The sequence below is a fragment of the Eucyclogobius newberryi genome, unplaced genomic scaffold (assembly GCF_026437365.1).
Source record: "Eucyclogobius newberryi isolate DKJ021-1_F unplaced genomic scaffold, fEucNew1.0.hap1 SCAF_1, whole genome shotgun sequence".
NCBI classification, from domain to species: Eukaryota; Metazoa; Chordata; class Actinopteri; order Gobiiformes; family Gobiidae; genus Eucyclogobius; species Eucyclogobius newberryi.
This window is the reverse complement of record NW_027315723.1, coordinates 14,074,377-14,085,253: the sequence shown is the minus strand read 5'-3', so window position 1 is coordinate 14,085,253 and position 10,877 is coordinate 14,074,377. Positions and strand designations below refer to the sequence as shown.

At 38.1% G+C, this 10,877-nt stretch overlaps 1 protein-coding gene across 1 annotated transcript; it reads right to left on the bottom strand.

Annotated features, from left to right (window-relative positions):
- Window positions 1-4,415: 4,415 nt before the first annotated feature.
- On the bottom strand, window positions 4,416-9,354 carry LOC140362912 (uncharacterized). Its single transcript, XM_072449203.1, has 6 exons — window positions 9,013-9,354; window positions 8,702-8,803; window positions 8,229-8,344; window positions 7,338-7,499; window positions 5,804-6,030; window positions 4,416-4,518 (listed from the first exon to the last, which is right to left on the bottom strand). Exons 1-6 carry the CDS (start codon window positions 9,080-9,082, stop codon window positions 4,416-4,418), a joined length of 780 nt encoding a protein of 259 aa, XP_072305304.1. The 5' UTR covers window positions 9,083-9,354.
- Between the last annotated feature and the right edge of the window lie 1,523 nt (window positions 9,355-10,877).

The window sequence follows — 10,877 nt, the reverse complement described above, 5'->3', positions numbered from 1 at the left end:
TTCAAGTGTGGGGACCAGTGCAGTCAAACTAGTAAAACACTTGACAATAATGGTGGGCCACTTGGCAACCACCGTTTCTCCAGCGGCAAGTATTTCCTGTGAATAGTAAGCACTTTGACATGGTGTTAGAAAATGATTTGATTTTTCCAACAGAATTCTTTCCAAATATGAAATGTTGTGGTCTTCCAATGAGAATTATAAAGTATATATATATTTTTTTTGTCTCTCGTTCTCTCAGAGTAGTTTGCAATCAGGTCTATGAGCAAATGTACTTCCATCAATAGTTCCTTTAAATGGTACAAATTTGCAAATTAATCTTGCAAGCGTGATTATTTCTCATCTGGTCAATACAAAATATATATCACCGGTTACTGAAGAAATGCAAGATATATAAGATGAATGCAATACTGCGGCACATTTCAGATGAAGCATTAACATCTCCATGGGGAAATTAACACATTCATCAGAACGAATAGCCAGGAAGCAGAGATTACAAGCCATGGACAAGCCTACTTTATTAAATGAGAAAATTGAAAAATCCATACAACTTTGTCTTTGAATTTAAAATTAAATGTGTGAGTGTAAAAGAGCTGAGGTTGCATAGAAAAGTATAGGAAGATAGAAAATTACACCCTAACGAAGCAGTGAAAAGATGATTACGGCAATTATGTATCAAACAAAGTGCCCTCCGGGGGGCGACCTTCTGCATTTCACAAGTGAGCCAGAATAGACAAGACAGGTTCATCTACTTTCTTACCAATGCTGATTAAAACTAAAACAATATGTAACTTTTAGTGCAAACGGAAACTTTTCTGGTGGAGGATCTGCATCTTCTTGTGTCCATGGAGATACTATTGCTTTGCCTAGAATGTTTCACAGTGGCTATGTTTCCATGCACATCAAAAAGATCATTATCTGTTTTCTGGAGTTTGAAATGTAATTTAAATATTTACAGATGATGTGAGTAATCTTATTTCTTTCTGATTGTTCACATTTGGTTTTGACAAGGAAAATATTGCAAAAAAGGGCAAATTGAAAGAGGTATTTCAGTATTCATTGTACTTTGTCTTCCAAATACAGCAATAAATTCCGTTGTCACCAAATGTCACACATCTACACAAACACTGTCTTCATCGTCCTCATGGCTGCCAGGTCACACCCATTTCCTCTTCGGGAGAGGATCCCCGGAGCCTAAGGGCTCTAAGCTGATCGACAGGAGGGTTGGCTGAATAGTAGAATATTTATTTATGCCCTGTTGTCAGGAGCCCTGCCATGGTTAATACTTAATATTGCTCTGCCTAGATTGATATGTCCAAATAAAGAATAAAGTTTACACTCCCCAGGTTGAGTCTCTTACACACGTTCGTAGCCATTCTTCTGTCCATACACTAAATTACTGGTATCAATATGCTAAATATGTAGCCGATGAAAATTTGACAATGATGAGGATGGAGGAGTGATCCAACAGGGACTCGCAAATTTGACCAATCAGAAACTGTCTCCAACACTTAATCTTCGTCAGTGTTTGGATGGTTTCTGTCCTCCTGGCATGACAAACTCATCAATGTCACTATCATTGTGGTTTTGATTATGGTATTCTCCTGTGTGATCCAATGCTTACACAGAATGATTAGTAAGATGATTTCTGCCCAACTTGTGTCCATTCCGATTTGTTCATTTATTCTTAATTTCTATACTTAATCTAATCACAGGGGATGAAGGCCCACACAAATATTTGTTTGTGTTTTTAAATATATGTGCTAACTCTGCGGTGATGTGAGGATTGAGACACTTAGTGGTTTAAAGTCCCAGGGCAAAATGCTATTGATACCCTGAACAGGCGTTGTTAATTGTTTCTCCTTTCACTGGTTTGCATCTTCTGAATTTTGATGATGTGCTTAACCTTCTTTTCACTTTCAGGTTGTTTATTTACTTATATTAATTGATATATTGTTGACATTTTTGCTAACGGTATGATTAATAATAAAACAGGGATTAATGGTAATAATAAGGGGGATATTGTGAGAGGAAAATGCCATGTCTTTAGCCATAAACATAAGGTCAACATGTGTGTAACATCCGGGGAACACTTATTGTGGCTCGGCATGTACAGTAGACATATTTGGTAAAACAGCCTGTTAGCCGGGGACCAAAGGATGTCTCACATAAAAAAAAGTGTATTTATGCAATGTGTTGAGAGGTTTTTGGTAAAGGTGGAACCTTTTAATAAGTTAGACTCATCTTTGTTCTGGAGTCGGATCAGAACTATCAGGGAACAAACACCAACAATGATTCTACTTATTGGGTTATCTGATTATTATCCAGCATTTTTGCACAGTAAAAACACTTATAATTGAATAAATGCTAAATAGATGCCATATTGTGAAATATTCCAAGAGCACTGAATGTAAAACTCAAATCATGTCTGACTGACTGCAGGAAAGGAAGGAAAGATTAAATATGTCATGTTCAAATCTCACCAGCTGCTTTTACAGTGTTTTTCCTTCATTGCAAACCAGTGTGGTTTCACTCTTCTCTTCAAGCTGGTCGATTTAGCATTTGTGCTCTTCGCTCAGATCCTCTTAGAGGCTTGAAGCGCTTATGCCACTTCCAAACTCATTTCTCTGGTTGGCTGCGTCCAGGTGAGGGGCCGATTGTGGAAGTGTCTCCAAATCCTGCTGTATTTAAAGAGGAAACCAGCAAAGAGAAATTGTAATGGCAACTGTGACACTGTATACTGAAATATAGAAGTATAAAGCTGACAGGGAGGTGAAAACTGTGCTCAAAACCTGACCATTTCAGTTACAAAGGCTCTACAAAGGCTGTAACGCAGGTCGTATTTTGGGCTGTGTCACAACAACTACTTACACTGAAAGCAGACAATATTAGGCATTAGTCTACCATGCTTTTCCAGGTAACTGACCTTTCAGTTTCACCCATTATTCACTCACCCCATACTCGACGGTGGGCCTTGGGGTCTACGGACAAAAGCAAGTCTGCCAATCTGCACCATTCGCCCCTCTGACCACCAACAAACACTCTTTAAAGGAAATTAAATTTAGAGATGTCAGGATAGTGTTACTTATTTGATAGAATAAATATTTAAATTTCTTAATTATTCATGATTGACAAAACAGCGAAATCTTTAATTCATTTTAATTTACATCAACAGAACACCTTCCCTCTATTTGGGTAAATTAACTTGAAATTGCTTAATTTTTTAGCATATAGATTTGTCGTGATTATACATTTTTAGTTCTTAAAATTATATTGTGCGTGGAAAAATATTACTATTATGGTTACATGACTGCATATTTTGTGGACCATTTCGCTCATACTTATGAACAAAAATACTGAATTTAAAGTGAGTTCATATAATACCACAATAGAATAGAAGTTTGTGCTTTCCTCTGCTGCAGTAATGTCGCAAACTAGATGGACTCAAACTCAAGTGTCCATAAAACACTGTGATATTGGCTCCATCTTGTGGAAGTTAAATTAAACATCTGATATTACTGCATTTCTGTATTTCAGTGGTTTGACTCAACCTGGCGGGGTGATTGGAAAGATGGCCTGAACAACTCTAGACAATGCAAAAAGATCTCCTGTATTAACTTTAGTCTCCTCTCATTAATAGTTTATATTATACTCCTCCACAAAAGTTACTAAGTGAAGATCATAAAGCATTATTAAAGAGGGACATAAAAGGCTTCAGACTTGAAGCTCTAAATGTTAAAACAAAAAAAGCATTTACAAATTGCAGACATCTTTAAATAATTTTATTTCATCAAAACTATTCAAGTTTTCAGGATCAACCGGCATAAACAAGACAAAACATAGAAAAATGGCAAGTATCAAATATCTGCAAACATATTTACAATACATGGGCCATTTACTGAGCTACCATACAAGCGCACACCTTCAGTACAGCATAGAAATGTTTTTTGGCCATTGAGGCTTCTGTAGGTAAAGCATTGTGGTTAATAGCCTGTCATTGCATCTTAGAGCAATAAACAGGCGTTTTATCACCACGTGTTGGATTCGGCGCCACCTTTAGGAAATTACCGCCACACCCACGCAACAAAAGATCAATTATATTTAAAGGTAGTTGCTGCGCGATCTGCACAATCTAATGATGCAAAAATACTTTTATATGACTGAAATGGTGATAGGTGTTCAACTCAGAGGCGTTATGTATCATTAACTTCACAGCATCAATGCTGCAACAGAAATTTAATGAGCCGCCATTTGAGGTGATGAAGAACGAAATATTACTCCACCTTCCTTGTTTGATCAAACTTCCACAAATAATATACCTTTTACAGTAAAATATTTGCTCAAAGTCGGTTAAAATGTGCATTTAAAACTGATCCCGCAGTTTCCCACAGATTGTCCAGCCACAAAATTTTAGATTTTCATTTTGTGTCCATGGCGGAGTCGTCTGCCTCTCCCAGAATCCTTTGCAGTGACTTAATGCAAGGTGTGATGGCTTGAGAGTGTTGCTGCGTCATTTTGAATCTGAAATAAAAAACAAAAAAGGAGTGTTTAAAGAGGATGAAGTTACATCATTTGAGTTAAATTATACATCAATGGTGCTATAAGGTACATGAATACTAACAAACGTGCCATGTCAAATAATAATAATATACTATTACTATACACCATTCTATATTTGGCATTCCAAAAAAAACTGTCTGCTATCAAAGTTAATTAATATCAGGATTTATTTTTCTATCGCATTATTTACATGCAGGGGTGCACGGTGGCAAAGGCGGTGGTTCGTGGGTTCGATTCCCGGACCAGACCAACATCACATGATCTCTCTGGGTGGAGTCTGCATGTTCTCCCCGTGTTACCGTGGGTTCTCTCTGGGTTCTCCGGCTCCTCCCACCGTCCAAAGACATGCATGTGTTAGGCAAAATTGGTGACTCTAAATTGGCCCTAGTGAATGAATGTGAGAGTGAACTGTCTGTAATGTCTATGTCTCTGTGTTGGCCACTGTCCAGGGTGTACCCCGCCTAAGGCCCGAAGTCACTGGGATAGGCTCCAGTCACCCGCAACCCCGAAAGGGAACAAGCGGTAGAAAATGGATGGATGGATGAATTTGAACTGCAATCAGCAGAGGCACAAAATTCGACACTAAATTTTGTGTATGATCTAGTGTCGACCTAACTGGTCGGCACTAGATCATAACTCACGGAAGTCAGAATTCGGAATATACAGAATCCAATATGGCGGCTCAAATCACATTACACATATATTTCCGGTCTCGCATCGGAGAATTTTCAGATTTGTTGGCCCAGAGGTTAAAACGCGGCGTGGGGTGCTCGAGACCCTGGTTTCGACTCCCGCTCGGACCCAAAATGTATTTCGGGATTAAACTTTTATAATTTATAGATTGGCTGGATCAGATGAACAAACATTTACATTTTGTCCTTCGTCTCCTAACTACTACAGAAATCTAGGATTAGGGGTTATGGTTATTTATCTTATGGTCAAACACTATCTTTGAGCAGACTATACTATGTGTGAAGTGGAACAAACTGTAATGCAATGAAAAAAAAAGCTTTTTAGAGAGAAAATTGCCATGTTGGATTCAGATTCAGTCATTTTTGACCCGATTCCATATAAGAACTAGTGGAAACTGTTTATTGTCTGTTATAAATGTTTTGTAATAAAGAATTTTGACAATTAAAAAAAGAAAAAATAGTGGAATTCTGACTTCCGTGAGTTAGGAGTGTATGATCTAGTGTCGACCAAACTGATATTCCTGCTTTGTATCCGCCAGGGGTTGTACACATACCTTCGTAACAGCTCGCGCCCCCTGCTGGCCGGTGGGCTGTAGTGTTGAAGAGCAGCTTGACTTTGAGATGCCAAAATGCTGAAGCACTGTTCTCTCAGAGCGTTGTGACTGACCGTGTCCCACTGAGGCAACTCACAGGTGAATCTCCACGCCATCAACGTGTGCTCCAGCACAACATCCCATTCTTGGTTTCTCAACAAAACATTGCCCCATTCTTGACAAGAAACCTGAAAAGACAGAAAAATCATGAAGTCCTCAAAAGTGCTTGAGTTTTTTTTTTTTTTTAAAGAATGTGTTAACGTTAATATACATCAGCCAGATCAAGACAAAAAATAATGAAGGTAAAAAACGACTTTTGCATTGCTCCAGTTAAGTTGAGTATATTAGGAGCAGGGGAATCTTTTGTCCTCAAAGTTGATTAGTTAGAAGCAGTGATGGGAATAAGAAAATGTGTTGCATAAGTGCAGCTTTTATGGATATAAATAATTATTTTGCTAAGCTTTTTGATGGAACCAAAAACATAGGACAAGGGCAGCATGGCCACGTGCGTCTGCCTTCTCCATTTTAATAATACTTTGGCTGGTCAAGTGTAGAAGCGCATCATGTAGCGTACATGTTTGTTATGTTCTGAGATCACCGTGTTTGGTAAATGCACTGTTGTTTGCCCTACATTATTGTGACTGGAAATATTGCGTCTGAAGGGGAATCGTTAACGCTGGTTGTGGTGCATTTGGCGATACATTAGCTAAATAAGACAGAACAAGGCCTGTCACTGTTTAAAAGACTATATATTGCCTCAGAAAATATCTCAAACGATATTATTGAGCGTTTATACAGCGTTTTATAATACTAGGGCAATAATTTTAGGAAATAATCTACTTGGACCTTCAGAAAAAAATGATTGATGTTAATCAATTAACATTGTGTTGCATTTATTGTTCATTAGAAGTAGAATACCGGTATAAGGCCGACATGGGCTGTGTGAAAGAGAATTCTGCTTTTGCACTGGACACACACTGGACTGTGACTGGCCAAAACCTGTCACCAGATGTCGATTGGCTGATAAGAGTCACATGCATAAAACCTTTCCACCTTTACGCGGAGGAGAAAAGGCTGCTGCACCCAGACAGCGGCATGTAATGTGCTCTAAAAACACACACAAGTGCTCTAAATACAAGACGTTCATCATGCAGACTTTTACCTTTATGGAATGATAAGTCGATGTAATTATTGTGACAGGTCGAGGCAGAACAGTGCAACTGTTTTACTTGAATAAGCAGCGGTGGTTGTATTCGTTATTCAGTAAATTACTGGTAACTAGTTACATTCATCTCTCAATAACACAGTTAACTATTGTATGGGTTAAGTAACAGACAAATATAACTACTCTTGAAACTTGCCCAAACACTGGATAGAAGCACACAAATTGGTAAGAATTTCAGTTAGACAAATTATCTAAGCCCTAGTTTCGATCAAAGGTAGTCCAAGAAAGAAGCAGTGGAAGATGCTTGATAGTTATAGCAAATAAACTTACTTTGAATGCTACCAAGTGTGGATAGGCCTTTCTGTAGCAGTGTGCGTCTCTATTTGAGCCCAGTCTGGAGTATGGGATGGATCTGTAAACATTGGCCTTCTTCAGCTGCAGGTCTTCATGGAGATACTTCAAGTCGGATGCAAAGACTCTCGGCTCTTGACTCTTAACACACAATTACCACATAGATTTAACCAGCCAATCAGAACTACACAGTATACTGTACGTATAGGGTTATTAAAGGTTGTCCAAGTCAAACTGAATATATTTTAGAAAACTCGGGTGCAATCAAGGGGAAACAATATTCATAAGATTTCGAGAACTCAGGCGGAAGTGCGCATGCGTTTGTTTATTAGCGCGCCGGATCGCATCGCATCTCTCGTAGACTTCAGTCTCTTCATGAGTCAGCTCGAACAGTCTTTCTCCGTCTTAATTTTGTCCCGTACACTGAGGGAACTATATTATGATAGATCAATGCGCTTAGACGCGCGGAAACGTGCTGCTCTCAGGTGAGCGGTAGGTGCGTTTTATGATTGATACGTGGCAGGACTAATCGGCAGTCCACGCCATGAGGAAACAAGACTCAGATTTGGGCAAAAATTGTCCATTCAACCTTTAATTCAATAAAAAGCAATAGAACTCCATTGACAAAATGAACATGATGCAAAATTATTTGTTTAGCTGTTCTACAATCACTTCAAGTTTCAGTGTTGGAGTAAAACTAATAAAAACAAAATCTTGCATAATCATAAGTTTCCTTCAAAACCATTTTTATATTCAATACCAGTTGGAATCAAAGTCTAATGTAATTTCAGGCAATTAAATTATTCTAATGTATTAGAAGGTACAACTTGTTTGTATATTACAACACTTCAGTATGGTGGAAATGTTTACCTGTTCTACCAAGATGAGAGAGCGGATGAGTTGTACTAGCTGTTGTTTTGAGAGTGGTGTGTGCTGGTCCTCCATTTTGTCACACTGGGTCTGGATCCTCCCACTCCACTGGTGCACTGCAACAAAATTAAGAAACCACTTAAATCAAGTTTCTAATCAAAGTTCAATCAAGTGTATTGTTAGTTTGTACCCTAATTTGGTGATACAACAGATGCAAAGTTATTTTATAGCAAATAAAATGGTGATTGTAATACAAACAAATTATATTTTACAACTAGTATTTAAGTAGTAGTATTCATACATGCTCATCAAAGACCATTTAAAAGCAAAATTTTAGACATTTTTCACATGTCAATTTATAGTGTGCCTTGCAATTTAGTTAAACATTTTTTTGTTTCAGATTCAGTGTCATTACTTTAAATTAAGCACCAACAGGATTTTAAACACGGTCCATTAATTGCACTTGTACTTACATGATTGCAATCGCCTGGGGACAACTGCAGTTGGGCTTCTGCCTCTTGGTGAAGGAGATAAACGTGCTCCGAGTATTTCCAGATAAGATCTCCTCATACGACCTATTGAAACACCAACACATTCAAAAGCCCACCTTATTTACAAACTAAAACTGTTAACCAATATGCAATAATGCTCAATATATTCATCCTTGTTGGATTAAATATAGGTACATGAGTGCACAATCTGGCGCCATATATTCAAATGTATGAAGCGGGATAGCCCAATATGTCTCAACTAAATAACTTTTACACGCCTTCAGTCAACTTACCTTCAATTTTAGGTTGTGGAGCAGGAATCTCCACCAGGGCACGTCGTGGTCGGCATAAAGCTGCCATCATTTTCGGCTAATAAGTAAAGCTAACAACTGCTAATAGCCTCTTGATGCTAAGATGGCTAAAAGTTTAAATCCCAGTTGGCTCTTTAACCCGCGGTCGTAAATTTCAAATGGCGATATCCAGTTTTTACGCGTTCCAAATACGCACAACTTTTACGCACAAACTTGCAGCGTTAGATCAAGTTGGCATGAAGCAAAACAAAGGTAATCCAAAAACTAAATCACGTAGAAAGCCCAAAAAACTAAACGAAACTTTTGTCCGCAGCCTGGTACTAGGCATTTATCAAGCGCGCTGCAGTCGTTACCGCGCGGGCGGAGTTACGCGGGAGTTTATTGTCTCCGATTGGTTCAAGCCGTAACACGTGCCATGCAGGGCGCCCGATATGCAAAGTAGGCAGTCACATGGTTCAATGGAAAGGTACTTTGAGTTTATATTGCAAATTTTCTAGCTAGATTTCAGTATTAGTTATATGTTTTTTGGTCTTACAGTTCGGACATATGTCGCTTAGTGCATGTAAACCAATGAGATTTTGAGGAATTGTGCCATTTTGTTTGGTTTTAACAGTTTTTCTACGTGTTCTTTCGGTTTCAACAACAGCTTACAACACGCATGCGCAACTCTTTAGCGTAATTGCGTGGGGGAGGCATGTATCTTTTGGGGGGACGTGCAAACCCAAAACACCATAAAGGCCAACACCATTAAGACTTTTTTGAGGATGTGAATGGCTCCAGGGAGAGGCCTAGATAATAGGTTAGGATTAAAGTATTTGTTTAGATGCAAAACAGCTTAATCTAGGATTCCTCCTCCTCTTCAACTTAAGAAACTGCACCGAGTGGTCTTTAAAATTCTTAATATTTTAGTTTAAAACCACGTAAAGGCATGAACCATGCTAAATATTGCCGGTTCTTCTGTGTCCATTGTCCACGAGCATCTTTAATAATTGGATATGCTTTAATTTGTTATAGCGTCATTCTTTCACTAGATGTCAGTGTTGCATCAGTAAATTCAACTCCAGGGGGTTGTGAATTCTGTCACATGGTAAAAGCAATTTCTTAAGCTAAATATATCCACAATATTGTGGTTTGATTGGGGCCATGAATATATTGTTGCTCTTCCTTGAATGTTCCATGGCATTTGTCAGTCAGATCTGTGGAGAGGCAAGCCCACTTTCTTACAATAGGAATGCATGTTTTTCAAGGTGGTTTTGAGCCATACCAACGTGTGAAAGCCTGATCTCAGCAGATTTCTAAACTGGTTAGTACTTGGATGGGAGACCACTGGAACACCAGTTGCCACAGTGGGGAGGTGGTGCAGACTGTCGTTGTGTCCTTGGGAAAGACACTTTGCCTCCAGTGTACAAGTATGGTGACGTATAAATGAGAATGTTGTAAGAGTAAATGGATGGAAATTAGCTTGTGGATACAATCTGAAGTGTTTACAGCAATTTTATAACATTATGCTAATTAACATGCACTGTTCTGACCAAATTAACAAATAATACAATTGTAAAACTGAATAAATAAAGTAACAACAACAACAATAATAATAACAATCAAATACAAAATAACTTTCAGGTTGTTTTATTGAAAAACAGAGATTTATTTCCTTTGAGAGAAATATATATTTGGTGATACAGTGCTGATTATCATTCAAGCATAATAATGAAAAAATCCATTGAACACTACAAATTTAAAGTGATGTACATTGTTGATATATAGATTTTTGCACATTTTACTGGCGTTAGATATATTCAATTATGACTTTAATATTTCAAAATTATATAGACGACAACAATGAC